This window comes from Phalacrocorax aristotelis, chromosome W (assembly GCF_949628215.1).
Source record: "Phalacrocorax aristotelis chromosome W, bGulAri2.1, whole genome shotgun sequence".
Classification (NCBI taxonomy): domain Eukaryota; kingdom Metazoa; phylum Chordata; class Aves; order Suliformes; family Phalacrocoracidae; genus Phalacrocorax; species Phalacrocorax aristotelis.
The window spans coordinates 14,094,868-14,118,908 of NC_134310.1; the positions used below are offsets into that span (position 1 = coordinate 14,094,868).

General features: G+C 43.5%; 1 protein-coding gene across 4 annotated transcripts in view; it reads left to right on the plus strand.

Moving 5' to 3' along the window:
- The first annotated feature begins 313 nt into the window (after nucleotides 1-313).
- Nucleotides 314-24,041, plus strand: part of LOC142049858 (secretory carrier-associated membrane protein 1-like) — a 74,270-nt gene continuing 50,542 nt past the window's right edge. Inside the window, exon 1 of one of the 4 annotated variants that reach the window (XM_075077966.1) lies at nucleotides 314-702. In XM_075077966.1, the coding sequence (XP_074934067.1) occupies nucleotides 646-702 (57 nt within the window). In that variant the 5' untranslated portion in view covers nucleotides 314-645. Of the gene's footprint in view, nucleotides 703-20,173; nucleotides 20,259-23,802; nucleotides 23,848-24,041 lie in introns of those variants that run through there. The other 3 variants (XM_075077968.1, XM_075077970.1, XM_075077967.1) reach the window with 3 other exon arrangements.

The following is a 24,041-nucleotide window of genomic DNA, read 5'->3' on the forward strand; positions in this document are numbered from 1 at the left end:
CCAGACAAGACAGGTTGTCCTGACCCATTCTGAGGGGCAGGGATGGAGTAAAGGAGAGACCACGCACCTCCTCCCTTTGGGTACCATCCACATGGTACAGAGTAGCCCAGAGACAAGGCTACCAAATGGGAACTGCCCTGGCCGAGCCAGTGGCTCGGATATGGCCAGTCAAGTACCGCTCTCTGAGGGGAGACACCCTTCTTTCCGCGCCCCCTCCCCGCCCGCCATTAGCAGCATACCCCCCCCCCCGGTTGCCGCGCTAGATATGCCATAGGCGGGAAGCCCTGGCCCTTCCCCCAGCTCCGGGCTAGTGCTCATAAGCGAGAGCAGCGAGAAAGAATCCTTCATTACCCCCCAATCAGCTCAGCTAGCACAGCAAGAGCGACAAGTGTTCCTCTCACAGTCCACTCTCTCGCGAATAGGCTTTTCTAAGCCGTACTTCCTCCCTACCCACTCCAGAAATGTGTGCTCCTTCTCTCTTTCAGGGTTGTTCCGCCCGGTAGCTTCAGTTCCGGGGCAGCCATTTTGGGAGGTTGGTGCGCCGTGGCTGGTGATAGCGACGGGGAGCAATTTGCGAGCCGGCGAATGTGTGGGGTGTTGTAGGGGAAGAGTTGTTGTCTACTAATCATAGTGTTTGCCTGCCCCATGTCGGACTTCGACAGCAACCCTTTTGCCCATCCGGACCTCAACAACCCCTTCAAGGTGAGGCTGTGGTTGGTGTGGTGCTGCGAGCCTTTCTCAGTACTGCGGCGGGGGCAGAGCGAGCTGCGCAGAGCTGTGGGTGTCCGGGGAAGGGGCACTGGCCCCGCTGCCTGTGTGTGGGTGTTTCTAGCCGTGGGAAGTGGAGGAGGACCAGCACTGTGGGGTAGCACTGGTCTTGGGGGGGCTGGGGGGCGCTGATCGGCAGCGCCGGAGGCGCTTGCCTTCCGCGGGGCTTGGGGCATGATGGCTTGGGGGGGGGCTTGTAGGGTAAGCAGCGCTTTTAGAAGCCTTAGGAACGGGCGCAGCTGTTTCACAAGTTCAGGTTTCTGTGTTTTGTCTTGCCTTCTGTTGCTAAAATAACACAAATTGCGGTTTAGGTGCATTATTTTGAAGGAAAAAAAAGTCTTGATTTTGGTGGTAACTTAGTGTGCGTGTGTGTAATGCTACAACACTTTTTCTTCCATTTGACTGACCCAGATAGCTAAGTTTAGTGAATTTACCCCCTTTTTCCTTTCTTGCCCCCTCCCAGCCCCCATCAAGTTTACTTGCTTCTTTACATTATTTCTGAAGCATGCAGGGTGCTGATGGCTAGGCATAGGTTCTACTCTGCATCTCAAAATGCTGTGTTGTAATGTATTCTAAAGCTTTTAGCTTTTGCACTACTGACCTGTCATATAGCTGAGACTTGTTTTTTTTACCTGATGTTCTAGCTTCAGCTGTCAAGATGAGCTGACCTCCTTGGATGCTTCTCCTCCTTATCTGTTCTTTCTTTGCTATTTGAATCCAGCTCAACTAATTTCTTGAGCTACTTTAATAATCTTACCGAATTTTTTTTGTGCCTCACTTATTTCATGCTGACACTAAAACACGCGCATACTATATGGTAGTGAGTTTAGGATGTCAGCTGGAATAACTAAGCCTTTTAAAAATTGAGCTGTCACACTTCAAACATACTTTTGCGCAGGTAGCTGTTGGAAGCATAGTGTTACTGACACTTATTCACTGAAGTCTGTCTGAATCAGTTTAGTTTTTATGGTCATAAAATTTAGTAAAGTGTATTCTTTAGGCTAGTCACTGTGCTTTTTCTTTGTTTTACACAGTGCAATGACCTTCTAGATGAATGGCAGCCCTGGCATTGAGGTTGCCACCAACAATAGTTTGGACTGGCACTGATGGCAGTGAGCACTGTTCTTTTAAATACCTTTTGGCACCAAGTACTGAAAAGGTGTCATTGTTCTATAATATGTCTTCAGCAACAAAAGTATGTGATGCTTTTATTTGCTTTTTGTAATAGTGGTGAAAATAACATATAGCAAAATTTACTTTGTATAGATACCTAGAGTAGTTAGGGGTATTGGAAGCAGTATAGTTGCCCCTGTGTGGCTCATCAGCCCAGGTAACTTGTCCTATGTAGTGTTTCTGTGACCTAAGCTAGGGACCTACCTCAACCATATTACAGTTTGAAGACATTGCTTAAAGTGCAATAGTTGATTCCAATTTCTTATCAGGGAAAGACTTCTATTGTACCTGTCAGGCAAAAATCCACGCTCTAATCATCTGCAATGCATCATGATAAAAGGACTCTATAACAACATCTCTGTAACTTGAAGTTCACTGTTAAACGTGGTTCTGGATTTCTTTTACTTGTAGAAGTTGTTTTAGGAAAGCTGTATGCTTTTCCTTTTTTTTTGGAAGCCTTTTTTTACTTCTTTTGATCTCTGTTGACTTCTGTCTTGTCCCACTGCCCACAAAAGGTAATCTTGTGTACCTTTACTCATCCACACGTTTACTTGAAGGGGTAGAAGGCCTCTTCAAGTAAGGCGAATAACAAGGCCAACCTTGATTGTCATGCTATTGGCATAACAGCTTTGAAATAAGTGGGTATTAATGTGTCTGCATTTCAGTTTTGTTTGACTATGTGTTTTAAAATACTTGATACATAAAACCAGTATTTCCAGATGAACCCTGACAACCTGTCATTTTGTCTGAACACCTTATTCAAATGTAATAATATTTTAACTCATGCTTGATAATTTTATGTATAATGAGATCAGTTATTTTCCTTACCTTTGAAGCCACTTCCTGTGCTTGCGTAAAATCTCAAACTGCTATGGCAGAGAAAGGAGAGGGGGGCATCACATGAAAAAGTTATTGTGAAGGTCTAAAGATAGAGCCTGCTTTTTAAAAAAATATTTTGGTTTTACTAATTGTTTGTGATCTACTTGTGAGGTTTGCTGTGACTATTCTCATGCCTTTTATTAAAAAGATCCCATCAGAGATTCTTACTTGATGTTAAATCAAAAAATATTTTTTCTGGGAAGATAAAGGTAAAGCAGAAACATCTATTTTGGGTAGTTAATAATTTTGGAAATCTAAAATTAAATTATGTTTCTGTTTTGCTGTCTCCTGGAAGTAAAGGAATTCAGTATGTAAAATAGGATTTCTTGTTTCAAGTATTTGCTTGCTTAGATTGATCATAAAATCTTGATTTTGAGATGTTGGCTACTTAACCTCTGGTTTTTTTTTTAATGTGGTACTCTCCTTTTTTTTTTTTTTTTTTAAAAAAAAACAGACCCCAAACCAACCCCCATCCTAAACTGAACCCAAAGGCTGATATGCTTTTGAAGTCATAGTATTCCTCTGTTAAATAGCTGTCCTCTGGATGCTGTACCAACCAAACCAAGATGTATTTTGGTTTGAAAGACGAGAGGTAATGAAACAAACAGATAAGTAATGAGATCAAAAGCTTTTTAACTTTAAAATGTTAAAGTTGTCCAGAAGAAAATGCATCCATGTACCATTAAAATGAAGACATGATAATCCTGCTATAATTGCTTGTAGTAGCATTGTGAAGAAATATGCATTTGGTGTAACCTCAAGTATCATAGATGGCAGCAGGCTAATAATGAAAGCTTGCTTTTTTTTTTTTTTAATTCCTTTCACTGAGAAACACTTGTCATATCTTGTGAGCATGAATTCACACTTGGTAAAGTTCTCACTGACAGATGGTGCAGTCCCACAGCACACAAGCAGGGTTAGCAGAGCAGGTCCAGTGATGGTAACTGCATTCAGCCAAGAGTCCAGAGTGTTAGGCAAGTCCATAATGAGGAGGCAGATCCAAGCCCAAGTTAGAAAGTCAAGTCAGGGTCAGGATCAGGTCAGCAAAAGTAACCAGGGTTGGCCAACAGTCCCATGATGACCAGGCAAGTCCTAAGTGATGAGGTGGGTCTGACCACCTAGGTGGGGTTTGAGCATCATTAAGGCCCTGACAGTTTATTCTTGAATAGACTAAACCAGTATGAAATAAATTTACAAAGCTAAATTTCTAAAATCAGCTTAAACTTTTTTCCTATGTAGCTGTCTCCTTGGCATGTTTGTGGGGTTGTGTTTTCTGTTGTGTTTTTGTTAGTTTGGTTTTTTTCTTTTGAAGTCATAGGACAGGAGATAGTTGTAGTCTTCCATCTTGGGAGATGATACAGATACAAAGGTTCTGAAACTGCAGTCTCTTGAAATCCAATGTAAGTTTCACTTACTTTGAAACAATTCAGCAATTCATCTAATCTAAAACTGCTGTGTTTTTTTTATAAGTGAATTATACTACTACTACTAAGAATAAATTATTTTTTTTTTTTGACATAGAGTTATGAATTTCACAGGCCTTTGTGTTTGGCTGATAGACTGTAAAAGTTTTGGAGGGCTGGTTGTTACAGCAATCCAAACATATGAAACAGTTACTTCTGAGTGACTGTGGAATCGGGACTTTAAAAAGCAGCTTCTGTGATGAATTCTGTTGGGTTGGTTCCTCTGATGTGATGGGACCTCTGAGCAGGTGCAGGTATTTGATACTATATAAATTATGGTAGGACTGAAAATTAAATAGACTTGTGTTTAAATGTGAATGGTGACATTCAGGTAAAAAAACAAACCACTAAGTGATATAGATTTGAGCAGAATGCCCTATGTATTTCTTGTTCAGTTGCAGTGTGAAAGGACATGATCATGGAAACCCTCAAATGTATGTAATAGTAACTATATGAGTAGTTTCTTTGGGTAGGATTAGGTATCCAAACAGTGGTTAGCTTTGAGTTGTTGCTCAAAAAAAGATGTGGGTCTTTTGTAGTTCTGTCATGACTACCATTCTTTTGTGGATGTCTGACATGCTCTTAGATACCTAAAAATGGTGTTAGGCATCTGAATTGCTCTCACTGAGGTCACAGGATTATTTGAGTCACTACAGCTAAGTATATGTTAGAGTTTAACTTTACTACAGATGTACTTTCAGTTATAATTTGGATATTACACTTAGTCTGACTCACATGAGCACAAATTAATCTTCTGTCTGGTTTGGCAGGAAGTACAAGCTGGAGATATGATACTGAAGCTAATAGTGCTTTGACAGCTCTGCTACCTTGTGTGGCAGCAGATTCTATACAGTTTACACCTTGACTGCTATTGTTCAAGTGAAGCTAAAGTGATAGAAACTTATAGCAAGGAAGTCTTAATTATTTTTGAAGGATCAGGACCCTAATTACTTGAAGAGTTTCTGCAGTATTTGTGCTTTAGAATTAAAAAGTTTTGTTGTGTGCCTGTAGGCATAACTTAGTTTTAATTCTTTTATATGACTATCACAGGTTGGAAGGGACATCAGGGATCATCTAGTCCAACCTTTCTAGGAAGAGCACAGTCTAGACAAGATGGCCCAGCACCCTGTCCAGCTGACTCTTGAAGGTGTCCAACGTGGCCGAGTCAACCACTTCCCTGGGGAGATTATTCCAATGGTTGACTGTCCTCACTGTGAAAAATTTTCCTCTGGTGTCCAATCAGAGTCTCCCCAAGAGCAACTTGTATCCATTCCCCCTTGTCCTCTCCATGTAAAAAGGGAGTCTCCATCTTCTTTGTAGCTACCCCTTAAGTACTGGTACATGGTGATGAGATCCCCTCTAAGCCTCTTTTTCTCAAGGCTGAAGCCTCCTTTTCTCAAGGCTGACTATAAAGTATACCCGATTAAGTTGTCTGTCTTTAAATTAGTAAAGGACATAAAATACAAATGTTTTTCTGACTTTATTACCTGTTTTCCCTTCATGACTTCAAAATTTATAAATTCCCCAAATTGTGCATAATTTAATGCTGAACATAATGATATTAGAAGTGTCCTTTAGCTGTGTCATGATCCACTGTTGGGTTGAACAATTTGGCAGAGGGTAAACCCCCTTGCTTTCCAGCCAACCTCAGGTAGCTCTGGGTGGTTGGGGTCAGCTGGGCTTAACTTCTGATTAACTCAAATGTTTTATCATGACTAGGTTTCTTTTACATTCTTGGAAACAGAATTAAGACTCAAAATGGAGTCAAGTGCCAAGTCACTTTATTTGGCCAGCAAAAAGTATGCAAGAGAAAAGGAGAGAAAGAGAAAAAAGAGTGAGAAAGGGAGTGAGAGAGAGAGTTGTAATAGCTACCACCATGGATCTGTGGCATCCCGTCAATCCGATGTATCTTCGAATCTGGTGGGAGAACATCCTTCCTCCGTGTCTCTGCTGGTTTCACCTTTTATAGCATTGTTCTCAGAACTTTTTTTGCATAACCATGCCTCCCAATCGGTGATGGGGATGCATGCCCAGTACTGTCAGTAGAGGGTCCAAGCCTCCCCTATGTGGTCAGTCGACCCTGGGCCCAGGCGCATGTGCTGAGGACTAGGGCTGTGTGCTCTGAGGCAACAGGATGCATGTGTTCCTGTCTGGTCAAACTGTCCTGGTTGCCATGGTGATGAGGTTTTGGTAGTTAAACTGTCCTGCCCGGTTGCCATGGTAGCTAAAACTGTCCTGTTAACAATGTTGAGACAAGTTTCTAGTCCCTTACACCACCACGTGGCTCAACATTGATGGTGGATATAGAGACAGTGATGAGAGAAAGAATAGAAACAAAGGCAGAAAGGTTATATCAATAACAAAGATGCTACCTATAAAAGCCAAAACATTATAGACATCAACTCTAAACAAGGCCAATGCCTGACATCAATAGCAATTCAATTTCCAATAAAAACAGGTTAGGTAGACAGTTTATGCAATTTGGTCTGTGGATGACAGACTGACGTACAGCTCGAATTTGTTTAACTCCATCAGGTGACACAGTGGGTACAAACTGCATATTTGTGACCACACATTGGACTAGCTGAATGAAACATGGGATGATGCATGGCAAAAACAGTAATGTACTTAGACCGCACAATAGGTAAAATAAGACTCATTTAATCCACGGGCCTTCTGGAAGCCAGGAGAACATATCAATATCCCAGCCTTTCCAGGTTTGGATGGGAACATGGGCTAATTTCCATATTCCAGCAGCAATTTGTTTAATGACCTTGCCATTGTCATAGATTTTTAAACATTCAATTTCCCACAGACTCTGCCTTCTTGGGCTAGTAGGTAGTTGAGAACCATGTGATGCTGGTAAATTGCAGTTCGCATTTGGGTTGCCTGATCTGCCAATAGGTCAAGGGCCTCAGCTGTTTGGTGATAATTTCTAATACGGCTTGCAGTTGGATAATGCGATTTAGGCTGTAAATGGGTTCTCGAGCACTGCTAACCCATTCATTGGGGTTCCACGTTGTGGGTCCATAATGTTGTATGATACGTTGAGGGGTCCATGTGTCCTTACCCCAGGACTGGCCACTCCCATCATTGAGGGAGGTATCAATAATTTTGGATCATTTTGCCTGCTTCAAATCAACATATATTTGAATGCCTAAATGGTCTCCACCTGTTTCTGAGAGCAAGAAAAACAAGGGACGGATCACCCCAACATAACATATTCCTGACCAGTTTGCTGGCAGCACTTTGTATGCATGGTTTCCACATATCCAATAGTGTCCCTTAAGGGTCCTCTCCAATGTTCCACATGGGGTGAGGGGTCAAAATAAGGGGTAGGTTCTAAACCAAATGGGTCACCTCCACCACAACAATATAGTGATTCCTTTGGTGTTTTCACAACAGGGTGAGTTTGAACAAAGTTTTTCCCATGTTGTCCTCCAATGGGGCCAATCTATTCTATTACACTATTTACAGTTGTAAGCTCCTGTTTCCTGGTCCCAAATACACTCATGGCCTACAGTGTCCCCTTGACTGGTATTAGGCGTAAGAGACCAAAATCTGGGAAATCTGTTCATGTATCTCTCATCATTCACCCAGGTATAGATATATATGAATTCATCCTTTTCATGTGGCTCTTTTGCCACGTGGGCAGCTATGCTTACATTCTGATACGTCCACTCGCACATGCTGTTACCCATAAAGGGGCCATCCTTTTGTGTCCTAGCCAAACAATATTTACTTTCCTTTGGAAATTGTATCTGCCATGGTGAGTCATATGAGCTTTCCCATATTTTTTTCTTTTTTGTTTCACTGTAATTGCTCACCAACCATTTTGGTAGCAAAGGTATAGCTACCCAGGGCCAACTTGATAGACCAAACGGTCCTCCACATATACAGCATTTTGTGAGATTATAACCACTTGCTATTTGTTCAGCCAATTGCATAAAATAATTTTTCATATTATTCCCTTCATCCCTAAAGTCTCTGAGGGGATAACTGATTGTTCCAGGGGTCATGGCCCATACAATACACCAAAACAACAAAATTGACATTTTGCCCCTACAAATCTAACCTAAGTTGGATCTAGAGGGTCCAAGCCTCCCCTATGTGGTCAGTTGACCCTGGGCCCAGGCGCATGTGCTGAGGACTAGGGCTATGTGCTCTGAGGCAACAGGGTGCATATGCGTTCCTGTCCGGTCAAACTGTCCCGGTTGCTGTGGTGATGAGGTTTTGGTGGCTAAACTGTCCTAGTTGCCGTGGTGGCTAAAACTGTCCTGCCAACAATGTTGAGACAAGTTTCTAGTCCCTTACAAGCTGTCCTACATGGTAGTAAGCTTTTGAGAGTACGCTTCATCAGCGCTGTAACTGCAGCGCAGGGTAGAGTTTTGAGAAGTGATGAGAGGTGATGCTTTGTTAGGCATCCAGTACTCCACTGCAAGATGGGACTGGTGTGGGCTTTAGGACAAATTTGGCCGTGTGTGCTTATTAAGTTCTTGGTTTCAGATGTGGGGAATTTGCCTTGGTCAGTGTCATGGTTTCATCTGGGACAGAGTTAATTTTCTTCACTGCAGCTGGCATAGTGCTGTGCTTTGGACTTAGCATGAAAACAATGTTGATAACACACAGATGTTTTAGTTGTTGCTGGGTAGTGCTTATACTAGTCAAGGACTCTTCCAGGTGCACAAGAAGCCGGGAGGGGAGGGGGCACAACTAAGAGAGTGGACTCAATCTGGCCAAAGGGATATTCCATATCATGTAACATCATGCCCAGTATGTTAACTAGGAGGAGCTGGCCAGGGGAGGCGGGCAGCAATCGCAGCTCGGGGATGGGCAGTGTTGGTCGGCAGGTGGTGAGTGGTTGTATCGTTTGTGTTTCTGGTTTTTCCCTTTTTCACTTTTCCTTTTTACTATATTATAATTATCATTATTATTATTATTTAATTCTAATTATTAAACTGTTCTTATCTCAACCCACAAGTTTGTTTTTTGGTGGTTTTTTTTTCTTTTGCTCTTCTGATTCTCTCCCCCATCCCACAAAGGTGGGGGGGAGTGAGTGAGCGGCTGCATGGTGTTTAGTTACTGACTGGGGCTGAACCACGACAGTCAGTAGCTCAGAACCTTTCATAGCTCTGCAGCCATCAGAGAAAGTGGCCTGTAATGGGCACTGCTTGAGCGCCAAGTACAAGAAACCCCAGTTGGCTACTTTTGTACTATCCTATGTAGTAATTGTGTCCTGGTAGTGCTAGGGTGAAAAATATTTTGAATATCATTCTGTGAGGGGGGTGGGAAATGGCTGATCAATGAAAGAGATGTTAAATTTGAAATTCTGAAAGAACTGTTCTAGTGGGCACTCAAATTTTTGCTTTTTAGTAGAAGTACAGAAATAGTCTTTATTTTGCCTTTAAGTCATGAATTCCTCTGGGTTTTACATGTGTAACCTTTGAGGACAGTTCTTTCTTGTAGTAAGTGGTTTTTAATCATAGGTTAAAATATACTGTTGTAGGTGCAAGACATTAAGGCTTCCTTTATACTGTTAAATGTGAACTGTTTATACTGTTAATGTACTCGTAGGACAGTGAAATATGAAATCTTAGTTAAGTTGCTATTTGTGAAGTTTCTATAAATTTACTCCTTGGGCCTGGGATCATATAAATAAAGCATGAAGAGCCAGCAGTGTTTGACACTGCATCAAAACATGAGTAGCTTCTTAAAACTTTTCCATGTGCAGCTTTTGGCATGAACAGGGAGGAAGTGTGGGGAGTTCAGCTGTTTGATTTATACCAAATGTTTACTGAACATGTGTAAATTGTAATCTCAGAGGCTTAATCTGGCTGAATGTAGACAGTGTTATGGGACTGAAAAACACATCCTTTGTGTGCAGGCTATCTTTTTGAAGTGTCATGTCCTAATTTAAAAGCTGAGACCCAACAGTTAACACAGGAAGAAAAAAAAAGTTCTGATGTCCATTGCTGGCCAAATACTTCCCTCCCCCTTCCAATTTGGTTCTCAAAAGCTAAACTTTGTCAGAAATCTTTCCCCAAAAATGCTCATGAGGACATGTTGAAGGCAAAGTATATCATATGGAGAGTTTCAACTGAAATGGCAATAGCTTTGATTGCTCTCCAGAACTCGTTCCTTTATGAAGAGTGGGGCGGATAGTGTTCTTGATCAAGAAATAAAAAAAAAATCAGGCCAACAAATATAGTTTCAGGCATTTTTCATTGCATTTTTGCTTAATTTTCTGAGCCAGTGGTATAATCTTAGGAAGTACTCAACAGAGAACGGGAAGTACGACTGTTACTGTCAAGTAACTCTCAGGATGAATTCTTACCAGAAAGTGCACAATTAGTATTATTCACATTTAGACATGGGCAATATGAAGTGTGTATTGGGAATAATTTGTGATAATCAATGGAGAACTTATCCTGAAATGGAAAGAGCTTATCCTTTTTATGCAGCAAAACAAAGGCTCTTGGGTATTTGACTGGGAGTGCATACCTGGGAGAGATAAATGAAGGCTTATGTTGTGTTTGAAGATTGGTATAATTGATTGGTAGTAAACTTAGAATAAAAACTAGAAGGGTTCTAATATTTGGGATTGAAAAACTAAAACAGCCTTTCAGTAGGAGTGGTAGGGATAAGAAATCCTAGTTGGTCAAGATTGATTTTGCTAGATTTGTGGATCTTATCTCATTATTTCCCCAGGGTGGATTCACCAGTCTGGATTCAGTCCTGGTAGACCTCTGGCTTCTGCTTCTAATCTGTATACAGTCAGGTTTTTTTAAGGTATAACATCTTTGCTGAGCATGTTGAGTAGTTTGGAGGATAAGATTGGGGCTGTACCTCTCTTGCTCTATGGGAACTTCCTTCCAAGCACAAAAAGCAACAGGGAAAATGCATAGCTAGGTGAAAGTGTTTATGGAACGGTAAATGCTGAAGAATTTGGCAGAGCCAAGTCTAGTTGGTGTTAGCAACTCATAAAGTAGATAGGTAGGATAAAGTCATTTGGGGGGGATCTTGAAGTAAACGACAAAAACTATGGTGTCAGAGCTGAAGGGTAGTCAGTGACTGACTGATAAAACACATTGGTAATATTTTTTTATAAAGGGACTTGATCTTCTAATAGTTTTTGTGATGAGAACCGTTTTTCTCAACTTGGATTGAAACGATTCTAGTCATTAAGAGATCATTCTTATTCCTTGAACTTAACCTAAACTAAGGTCAAAAATGAAGATTTCTACAATTGTCTATGGCAGCTTGTTCTTCCCTCAGCTGTACTTAAGGAGCTACATAACTGATAAGTTGTCTTCCATGTTTTCTCTTTCTGACTTGATTCACTAAAAATAATTATCTTTTAAAATAAATTTTTTTGTTCATAGTGTGTTGTTTCTGTTTAGTCTTTTTTCCTAAGACTAACCAGGTGTACTTACTGCAGTTTACTCAGATATTTAATTAGTGCTGTCCCATGATACCCATGTAAATTAAAAAAGGGGAGGGGGGAAGGAAAGGAAAAGGAAAAGAGGAGAAAAAAAATGCTGTCACTTCTAAATGCGGCATTCTGTATTTTTTTATGTACAGTACTCCTGGTGATGTGTTCAAAGTCTTGGAGGATATTGTCTTGGTGCTTGGATTTGCCATTCAGTGTTAAAAATGCACTTTATCCCATTTTCTTATTACCTTTGTCCCTCTGTTCTTTTCCTCATAAAGGCATCTTAAGCATTTGTTGTGGTTTAACCCCAGCCAGCAACTAAGCACCACACAGCTGCTGGCTCACTTCCCCCCCCCAGTGGGATGGGGAAGAGAATCAGAAGAGCAAAAGCAAAAAAACTTGTGGGTTAAGATAAGAACAGTTTAATTAAAATAGTAATGTTAATGATGGTAATGATAATAAAATAAAAAGGAAAATAATGAGAGAGAGAGAAATGAAGCCCCCCCCCCCCCAACCAACCAACCAACCAAACCACAAGTGATACAACCGCTTGCCACCTGCTGACTGATGTTTCTGGTCCCCAAGTTGCGATCGCTGCCTGCCTCTGGCCAGCTCCCCCCAATTAAAATACTGGGCATGATGTCATATGCTATGGAATATCCCTTTGGCCAGTTTGAATCTGCTCTCTTAGCTGTGCCCCCTCCCCTCCCAGCTTCTTGTGCACCTGGCAGAGCATGGGAAGCTAGAGAAGTCCTTGACTAGTATAAGCACTACCTAGCAACAACTAAAACATCTCTGTGTTATCAACATTATTTTCATACTAAGTCCAAAGCACAGCACTGTGGTGATTCACAACATGGACTCCATATCCATGCAAAGGCTGTTTATTCATAAAAGAGCAGCCTTAATATAGTCTGCCTCCTGAGCTAGTATTTTTCCCTTCTCTCCACCTCTGAATGTGTTCTATCACACTAGCTCCATATATGGTATAAACATAGATAAGTGTGCTTTCCTGCTTCGGTGCTCCAGCTGTGCCCCCTGACCTTCTGTCCCGCATATCAAGGCCTCAGTTCTGTGTTTTTCTGCAGGTTGTTTTTCTGTCCCACGGCTTGCATCCAATAAGGGCGATGAGATCATGGGAGGCCACATTCACTTATTCCACACAGCACTATGCCAGCTACAGTGAGGAAAATTAACTCTATCCCAGCTAAAACCATGAGAGTATCCACCCCTTATTCCATACTGTTTATATCTGTTGTGGTTTAGCCTCAGCCGGCAACTAAACACCACACAACCACTCACTCACTCCCCCACTGGTGGGATGTGTGAGAAAATCAGAAGGGTAAAAGTGAGAAAGCTCGTGGGTTGAGATAAGAACTGTTTAATAATTAAAATAACAAATAATAGTAACAACAAAAATAATAATGCAATAAAAAGGGAAACAACAAGAGGGAGGTGAAACCTGGGGTGGGGGGGAATGAACATCCAAAACAAACAGCATGTGACGCAGCTGCTCGCTGACCCAATGCCACCAGTCTCCAAGACGCAACCGCCTCCCCCGTATGCCAACTGCCCTGGTTAATGTACTGGTCATGACTTCACATAGTATGAAATATCCCATGGGCCAGTTTGGGTCAGCTGTCTTGGTGGTGGCCCCTCCCCTCCCACCTTCTTGCCCAGTGACAGAGCATGGGAAGCTGGAAAGGTCCCTAACTACTATAGGAGCTATGTAGCAACACTTAGCCTCTACTTAACAATAGTTAAACATTAGTGTGCCATCCACACTATACCAGTTACAGTGTGCTGGTTTTGGTTGAGAAGGGGTTAATTCTCCTCACTGTGGGTGTCGGCTACCTTTCCAGCTTCCCGAGCTCTGCCGCTGGCAGGGGGGCTGGGAGGGGCAGGGCCATGGTGGGGGCGGCTGACCCCGACTGGCCAATGGCAGGTTCATTCCATACCATGTGACACCATGACCAGTATATTGTGGGGGGGGGGGGGGGGGGGCAGTTTGCGGCTCGGGAGCGGCGCGGCATCGGGTCGGCGGGCAGCGGGCAGCTGCGGCGTGTGCGGTTTGTTTTGGCGGTTCGTTCCCTCTCTCCCCTCCCTTCCCCCCTCCCCCAGGGCTTTGCGCCTCTCATTGTTCTCCTTTACATTGCATTTCTGTTGTTGTTTCTTTTAATTTTAATTATTAAACCGTTCTTATCCAAACCCACGAGCGTTACCCTTCTGATTCTCTTCCCCATCTGCCGGTGGGGGAGTGAGCGAGCGACTGTGTGGGGCTGAGTTGCCGGCTAAACCACGACATAGAGTAAAGAGAATTATATCCCAACCAAAACCAGTACAACGTCCCATGTCCCACAGCATGCTCAGTTCCCATACTATCCAATATAAATTCAATAACGACTACCCCCATTCTCATCCTTTAACAGAATGTGCAGATATCATTTATCATTCTCTTAGTCTATGGACTGCCCCTGTAAAATGTCTGTGAAATATCCACAGATGTCCACAAAAATGTCCACTGAGTTCATTTAGTCCATGAATTTGGGTTCCATCTATTGTAACACTCTTTCAGGGCAGGGAAGATGGTGTGTGTAGTGTCAGATTGCTGCATGCTGAACTCACACCTTATTCCATCACTGCTGCGCTGACAGTCCTTGTTATATCACCATTGCATTTTGCTTGATTCAAAGTTCATCCTTCATTAATTTGGGAGATTCCTACCATAATACCATTGATGTGGCATATAGCAATCATAGGAATGATAACACAAAATTACGTAGCAATTAACAGCATACCATTCAGTTCACTGGCTGTTTTCACCCAAAATCAAATCCCCTTGTGGCACACATTGGACTCCTCCATTCTCCCGCATCACCCACCAAGTGCACCCAGGTCCCTGAATGAAATCAACTCCATGAATGGGTTTGCCTTTACCCGAGCCAGGAATAACGCAAACTGTTTTTGCCAGCATATTTTTCACATGCACTACAGGGACTCTACCCCCTTCCACAGTACGTAAGATTTCTGATTGGGCAGGGCCAGCTCGATTGGCAGATCCCCTCGTGTTGACTAAACAGGAGGCTTTTGCTAAATGTGTTTCCCAGTGCTTGAATGTTCCACCCCCCATTGCTCTCAGTGTAGTTTTTAACAGTCCATTGTACCGTTCAGTTTTCCCAGAGGCTGGTGCGTGATAGGGGATGTGATACACCCACTCAATGCCATGCTCTTTGGCCCAGGTATCTATGAGGTTGTTTTGGAAATGAGTCCCATTGTCTGACTCAATTCTCTCTGGCGTGCCATGTCGCCACAGGACTTGTTTTTCCACACCCAGGATATTGTTCCGGGCAGTGGCATGGGGCATGGGATATAGTTCCAGCCATCCAGTGGTTGCTTATAGCATTGTAAGCACATGATGCTTGCTTTGTCGGGTTTGTGGGAGCGTGATACAGTCAATTTGCCAGGCCTCCCCATATTTATATTTCAGCCATTGTCCCCCATAGGCTTTACCTGCTTGGCTTGCTTGGTTGGAGTACATTTCATGTTCATGGATAACCTGTACAATAGTGTCCATGGTCAAGTCCGCCCCTCGATAACGAACCCACCTCTATGTTGCATCTCTTCCTTGATGGCCAGAGGTGTCATGGGCCCTCCGAGCTAGAAATAGTTCACCCTTATGTTGCTAGTCCAGATCCACCTCAGCCACTTCGATCTTGGCAGCCTGATCTACCTGCTGGTTGTTTTGATGTTCTTCAGTGGCCCGACTCTTGGGGACGTGAGCATCCACATGATGTACCTTTACAACCAGGTTCTCTAACTGGGCAGCAATATCATGCCACAATGTGACAGCCCAGATGGGTTTGCCTCTGCGCTGCCAGTTGCTCTGCTTCCACTGCTGTAACCACCCCCACAGGGCATTTGCCACCATCCAGGAGTCAGTATAGAGATAGAGCACTGGCCACTTTTCCCGTTCAGCAAAGTCTAAGGCCAGCTGGATGGCCTTTACCTCTGCAAACTGGCTCAATTCACCTTCTCCTTCAGCAGTTTCTGCGACTTGTCGTGTAGGACTCCATACAGCAGCCTTCCATCTCCACAAGGCAACAGGACCCATCAATGAACAGGGCATAGTGCTTTTCATTTTCTGGCAGTTTGTTATACAGTGGGGCTTCTTCAGCATGTGTCACTTCCTCCTCTGGTGGTATTCCAATGTCTTTGCCTTCTGGCCAGTCCATAATCACTTCCAAGATTCCTGGGCGACTGGGGTTTCCTACTCGAGCCCGCTGGGTGATCAGTGCAACCCATTTACTCCATGTAGCATCAGTTGCATGGTGTGTAGAGGGGATGTTTCCTTTGAACATCCAGCCCAGCACTGGCAGTCGGGGTGCCAGGAGCAACTGTGCCTCAGTACCAACCAGTTATGAAGCAGCTCGAACCCCTTCATATGCTGCCAATATCTCTTCTTCAGTTGGAGTATAGCCAGCTTCGGACCCTCTGTATCCCCGACTCCAAAACCCTAGGGGTCGACCCTGGGTCTCCCCTGGCGCTTTCTGCCAGAGGTTCCAGGTAGGGCCATTCTCCCCGGCTGCAGTGTAGAGCACATTTTTTTATATCTTCTCCTGCCCGGACTGGCCCAAGAGCTACTGCATGAACTATTTCTCGTTTAATCTGTTCAAAGGCTTGTTGTTGCTCAGGGTCCCATTTGAAATCATTCTTTTTCCGGGTCACTTGATAGAGAGGGCTTACGATCAGACTGTAATTTGGAATATGCATTCTCCAAAAACCCACAACGCCCAAGAAAGCTTATGTTTCCTTTTTGCTAGTTGGTGGAGACATGGCTGCTATTTTGTTGATCACATCCATTGGAATCTGACGACGACCATCTTGCCATTTGATTCCTAAGAACTGGATTTCTCGTGCGGGTCCCTTGACCTTACTTTGTTTTATGGCAAAACCCTCTTTCAGAAGGCTTTGTTCTATTTTCTCTCCTTTCTCAAAAACTTCTTCCACTGTGTTGCCCCACACAATGATGTCATCAATGTATTGAAGGTGTTCTGGAGCTTCTCCCTGTTCCAGTACAGTCTGAATCAGTCCATGGCAAATGGTAGGACTGTGCTTCCACCCCTGGGGCAGTCGATTCCAGGTGTACTGGACGCCCCTCCATGTGAAAGCAAACTGTGGCCTGCACTCTGCTGCCAGAGGGATGGAGAAGAATGCATTAGCAATATCAATTGTGTCATACCACTTGGCTGCCTTTGACTCCAGTTTGTATTGAAGCTCTAGCATGTCTGGCACAGCAGCACCCAACGGTGGAGTGACTTCATTCAGGCCACGATAGTCTACAGTTAGACTTCCGCACTGGCCATATGGGACTGTTAAAGGGTGAGTGGGTCTTACTGATGACTCCTTGGTTCCTCAGTTGGTGAATGAGTTTATGGATGGGGATCAGAGAGTCTCTGTTGGTGAAATATTGCCGCCGGTGCACTATTGTGGTGGTGATCGGCCCCTGTTATTCTTTGACCTTCAGCAACCCCACATCATAAGGGTTCATTGAGAGGCCAGGCAAGGTAGACAGCTGTTTAATTTCCTCCATCTCCAAGGCAGCTATGCGAAAAGCCCACTTGTACCCTTTTGGGTCCTTGAAATACCCTCTCCTGAGGTAGTCTATGCCAAGGATGCACGGAGCCTCTGGGCCAGTCACAATGGGGTGCTTCTTCCACTCATTCCCAGTTAGGCTCGCTTCGGCCTCCAATACAGTTAGCTCTTGGGATTCTCCTGTCACTCCAGCAGTGCTAATGGGTTCTGCCCCTATATAGTTTGATGGCATTAAGGTGCACTGTGCGCCGGTGTCCACTAAAGCTTTATACTCCTGTGGGTCGGACGTGCCAGGCCATCGGATCCACACAGTCCAGTAAGCCCGGTTATCCCTTTCCTCCACCTGGCTGGAGGCAGGGCCCCTCTAGTCCTGATCATGGCAGTCACAACTCACTTCCTGTAAATGTGCATCAGGAGTCCCTCTATTACACTTAGAAGTGAAATCAGCACTTCTACTCCTCTGTCTGGGGACTTGCTAACTGGAAACTAGAGCAGGAGCTTTCCTGGAAGAGCCTCCCTGAGTGACTGTTCTTCCTTGCAGTTCATGCACTCGTGCCTGTAGGGTTGAGGTAGGCTTGCCATCCCACCTCCTCATGTCCTCTCCGTGGTCACGCAGGTAGAACCATAGGGTGGCCCGTGGTGTGTATCCCCTTCTTTGAGCCAAAGGATGCTTATTCCTAACAGCTGAGACACTACTCTGTCGAGGTGGGGAGTAGGACAGATCTTCTTTGAGTTGCTGGACCTCTTGGGATAGTTTCTCCACAGCAGAGACGAGCGAGGAAGAGATATTTGTGTCGTAATCCCGGAGTCTATCAATCACCTCTGCCACCGTTGGTGTCTTGTCATCTTTCCAGGCCAGTACTGCCAATGAGTTTGCATGTGAAGATGGTGCGCTCCGTACAAACTTCTGCCACATGGGTCATGTGCACTCGGCTTCATCTGGATCTTTGGATGACCGTTGATTGTCCAGGTCACCATAAATCACCTCAAGCACAGCTAATTCCCTTAGAGACTGGATGCCTTTCTCCATAGTTGTCCATTTTCCTGGGCGATATGTAACATCTTCTTTGAAGGGATACCTTTCCTTCACTCCAGACAGGAGTCGCCTCCAGAGGCTGAGGGCTTGTGGTTTTTTTCCGAATTGCTTTGTCAAGGCCCCCTTCCCCAGAAAGGGATCCCAATTGTTTGGCTTCTTTTCCCTCTAGTTCCAGGCTACTGGCCCCATTATCCCAGCATCTGAGGAGCCAGGTGACAATGTGTTCACCTGAATGACGGCTATAATCTCTTCGCATATCTCGCAACTCGCTTAAGGACAGGGATCGGGTTGTCTCTATTTCATTTATTACTTCTCCCTCCTCTCCCCGCGATGGCCCTGGTTCTTCATCATCCCTTTCTAAACGAGTTGATTTCTGCTTCTAGTATTTCATCTTGTGTATAGGGGCAACTGATACTGGTACGGCTTGATTCTCTGAGCCAGCTCCAGTACTTGTTGTGGGGATTTGAGTGGCCACAGTGCCTGTCACTTTGCCTTTCAATCCAGAGACCTTCTCTTCCCCTTGGGGGCACTGAATACTGTTGAGCAGGACTCGGTACGCATGGGCCAGGCCCCAGCATGTTGCAGTTATCTGTGTCTCTCTAGAGTTCCCAGCATAACAACATACTTTCTCCAAATATTCTACTAGTTTTTCAGGATTCTGCACTTGTTCGGGGGCGAAACTCCAAAACAGTGGGGGTGCCCACTGCCCTAGGTATTTGCCCATGCTATCCCAAATGCCCTGCCACTCGTAACTGTCAAGCCTTGGGGCAGATTTCTGGGTGATATTCTTAAGTTGCTTAGTCAAAACCAAAACAACATGCCCAAAAACTAACAATAAGTGCACCTTAACTACCCAAGGATGTTCAAGATACAAAAAGGTTGTTGTAATAGAGGCAGAGACATCATAGAACAAAGTTGCAAAGGTACTATTCTGTATTTCCTCCATATAAAACCTCTCCGAGGAGGAGGTATAATTGCTAATTGCCTCAACAAGGTGGTATCCGAAGTACAGTAATGGTTTCAGCAAAACCCCAAATACCAGATAAAGCTGAAAACCAGTGTTTGCATAACAAATATTTTAGGCAAAACATTACTAATCACAGCAGCACACAGCAAACTAAACAAACCAACACCGATCTTTAACATGTATTGCAAAAATGAGAACATGGTGCTTTGAGCAGCAGCTGTTATTATCTGCAGCCCTCGAGCCCCATGTTGGGCGCCAAATGAGACTGTTGTGGTTTAGCCAGCGACTGAGCCCCACACAGCTGCTTGCTCACTACCACACTGGTGGGATGGGGGAGAGAAACCCCTTCTCAACCAAAACCAGCACACTAGGATTTGTTGTCCTTCTCTGGTACAGTTGGACTGAGTTTTTTGGTTAGTAGTGCACTCTTCAAACACAGAAGTGTACTGTTGAAATGTGTGCAACTAAATTGAAGTACTAAGTGCTATTTACATTTTAATGATGTAGGCATAGTGTTTCACTGTATGGCTGATGGTTAGCTATTGCTAGTTTGATATGTGTCTACCCTTGAACATTTTTTATGTGTGGAAGAGGCAATGATATGAGAGCATTTGTGGAAGGGGTACCATACTGAAAGCATGAGCAAAGATCAGTATTTTATGCTATGCTAATTCACACTAACGTGTAAATGCTAGAAAAAGTGTCCTGGGTCTGGTTAGGAGGGAGTTAATCTTTTTCATAGCAGCCCTTATGGTGCTATGTTTTAGATTACTGACCAAAACACTGCTGGTAAGGCACCAGTGTTTCAGATGTTACTGAACAGTGCTTGTACAGCATCAAGGCCTTCTCTGTTTCGCACTCTGCTTCCCCCCCCAGGGTGGTGGTGTTCCAAAGTAATAATTGCTCAGAGGCTGGCCTGGCTGGGCATCTGCCTGCTGGTGGGAAGTGGTGGGTGACTGCCTCTGTATTCTTTTGTGGTGGTTTTTTTTTCCTGCCCCCCCGACTGCCTTTTTCTCAACACCCACAAGTTTTACTTGCTTTTGCCCTTCCAATTCTCTCCCCCATCCCACTGGGGAGGGGAGCGAGTGAGCAACTGGTTGGGGGCTTAGCTACTGGTTGGTATGGACCCAGCATAGTAAGTTAAAAGTTTCCGGCTCTATACAACTTTCTACCATCCTGTAGGTTGAATTATGAAATTGTCTTGTTAACTTTTAAGAAGTTCATCTTTTTTAGTTTTGTACTAAAAAGTCCAGTAAACTAATGCCTAATTCAGATATTACATTTCCTCCTTCTCTTAGTTTTATGATCTTTTTATTCAGTGTTTGTAACAGGTTCACAGGATTCCTATGCAGAAAGTTGACCCAACACATGGTATTTAAAAAGCACAACAGTATTTATTGCTCTTTTATAGACTGGCATAAGCGGTTACTAGCGTATTGTTTTCCCTTTATGAGAGTTTTACCAACCCAACTATGCCCGAGACACCACTGAGCAGGAGGGTGACAATTAGCAGGGTCAGCATGGAGAAGGGAGGTAGGCGCGACACATTCAGGGCGTCCCCTGTGGTTCGTAGAGCATGCTCTGTGTCTTCTCTCCTCTCTCTGCTTTGAGCCACACTTTTGTTATACCCTCAGCAGATTCAGTGGAAAAGTACTAACTAGACGTTGCTGCATGCGTGGCCAGTGCATGCAACAAGGCCTGCCAGGTACGTGCTCTGCCAGCTAACAGTGGCTCCTGGATTGCAACAACATATTGTTCAATAACAGTGCTCCCAGTTCCCTTCTTCAAGGTTGCGTTCTCACAGCTGTGTTCAGCTTGTAATTTTTCCATCGAGGCCCTACACAGACCATTATCTAAAATCCCTCACACAGTGTTTCATATGATTTGTAGCTGGATTTTACAACAGATATTCTCTCCCCGTACACTCTTTCCCTTACTTCTGTTGTTCATCTGCACAATATTTTGTGCCAGTCCTTTAATGAAAGGGCATGTTACAAGAAGTTAGTTCATCAGTTTATGTAAGACCTGATGAGATTTTAGTTGGAACAGTGCATTAAAGTCTAGGATGGTAACTAAAAATATTGCAGGCTTGTGGGGGAGACCGTCACCAGGATGGCTTTATTGAAATGACTAATTATGGTATAAGTCAAATGCAGGAAAGCTTATTTTTAAATTGCATGTAATGTTTTGTATTCAATTAGAGAAGGGTTGTTTCTTGTTCAGTCACTGTTAAAATACTGCTTAGCAGCTAAATCTGTGCTTTAGCCAAAAGTGGTAGCATTTTATGTGAAGAGAAGGGTAGTTTTTTATGTACACGCATACACATGAATTTGAATAAAATATGCAACATATAATTTTTGAATTTTTGAAGCAATGCTTTTCTTAAACTTTTTTATAGTCAAAGGTGTTTTTTTATTGCTTCATGTTAATACATTTGTGACTATAGCTAGTGAAAGAACACTCATTCTCATTTGCTGTATCCTTCAGGATTTTAGAGTTGATGGACATTCTTCCTTATTTTTTTCTTCTAGGTATAAACAAATCGACTGCAGACATTAAGAAAACACTATTCCTGCATCTGTAGATTAAGCTACTGCTGTCAAGTCTAAGATAATGCTGTAATAGATGCTGATTCTAAGAATCTAGATTTTATTTTCCAGTAGCTTCATACTTTTTTGTATTTATTTAAGTATAGAGTAAATAACTTACTGTGGTTTTGGTTTTTTTGTTTTGTTTGTTTGCTTTTTAAATTAGACAAATATTGAGATTTTAAATTTAGCGGTCTTAAGAGGAAATTAAATGTAAATGTATGTCAATGTAAATACTTATCTTTGTCCCAATCTTTATCAGCTCTAGTTTGTTTTCTAATGTTGAACTAGACTGTTGAAATTTAAAAAAATGTATGCATATATATACATAACAGTTATAAATAAGTGAATAATATGTTTATAGCTAATTCGTATGTTTGATATATATATGAAATATTGTACACTTGTTTTGTGTGTTTTTGTAAATATAAATGTATCTAGCCGTATCAAATAAGTGGATTTCTTAATTTTCAAGAAAACCCTCCTTTCACAGAATCACAGAATGGTAGGGGTCGGAAGGGACCTATAGAGATCATCTTGTCCAAACACCCTACTTCAAGAGGTACACCTAGAGCAGGGGGCACAGGACCACGTCCAGGCGGGTTTTGAATGTCTTCAGGGAAGGAGACTCCACAGTCTCTCTGGGCAGCCTGTTCCACTGCTCTCTCACCCTCACAGTAAACAAGGTTTTTCTCATGTTTAAGTGGAACTTCCTGTGTTCCAACTTGTGCCCATTGCCCCTTATCCTGTCATTGGGCACTATTGAAAAGAGTCCAGTCCCATCCTCTTGACAACCACCCTTTAGACATTTATAAGTATTGATGAGATCCCCCCTCAGTCTTCTCCAGGCTGAACAAACCCAAGTCTCTCAGCCTTTCCTCATAAGGGAGATGCTCCAGCCCACTGATCATTTTGGTAGCTCTCTGCTGGACTTGCCCAAGCAGTTCCACATCTTTCTTAAACTGGGGGGGGCCCAAAACTGGACACAGTACTCCAAATGCGGTCTCACTAGGGCAGAGTAGAGGGGGAGGATAACCTCCCTCGACCTGCTGGCCACACTCCTTTTAATGCATCCCAGGATACCGTTGGCCTTCTTGGCCACAAGGGCACATTGCTGGCTCAGAGTTAAATTGTTGTCCACCAGCACTCCAAGGTCCTTCTCAACAGAGCCACTTTCCAGTATTTCAGCCCCCTACCTGCACTGGTGCATGGGGTTGTTCCTCCCCAGGTGGAGGACCTTACGCTTGCTCTTGTTGAATTTCATCAGGTTCCCCTCGGCCCAGCTCTCCAGCCTGTCCAGGTCTCATTGGACGGCAGCACAGCCTTCTGGTGTATCAGCCACTCCTCCCAGCTTGGTATCATCAGCGAACTTGCTGAGGTTACACTCTATCCCATCATCCAGGTCATTGATGAGTATGTTGAGCAGGACTGGACCCAGCACAGACCCCTGGGGAACACCACTAGTGACAGGCCTCCATCCAGACTCTGTTCCATTGATCACGACCCTCTGAGTTCTGTTGTTGAGCCAGTTCTCTGTCCACCTCACTGTCCACTCAGCTAACCCACATTTCACCCATTCCTGTGTTCTGAAGATGCAGTCCCCTTAAATAAAGCCACAGAAACAATGTAGTGGAACCAGGCACCACATGAAATATGTATAATTTTTCTTCATATGAAGTTAGTGTGGTCTGTGATAGTGGGCACTTATGTAGAATCAAGCCTGCCTGTCTCTAGCACAGAGAAATGTTTTATTCCTGAAGTTGCTTTCTCGAGCTAAACGTTAAGCAGTCTTTTTTACTATAGAGTTCATTGGAGGGAAAATTACACCATTTTCTTAATTTTTCCAGTGCAGGTAGAAGCTGAACCAGAGGTGCTTTCAGCATTATGTAACACTGTTTCCTCAGCTTCATTTTTCTGAAATGCTTTTCCTGTTTCTGAAGGTGTTGGAGGTACTTCTGGGTAGGGAAAACCAAGAGTTTACAGAAAGCTCTTTTCTTCTGTTGTGCTCTTTGGGTGTATATTTGTGGAGTCCAGTGGTCAATGTAGCAGGATACATTTTTCTTCCCTCCTCTATTGACAGCTTTTTCCCTTATAAATCAAATGTATGACAGATGGAGTTTGTTTTATACTACATTAATCTAGT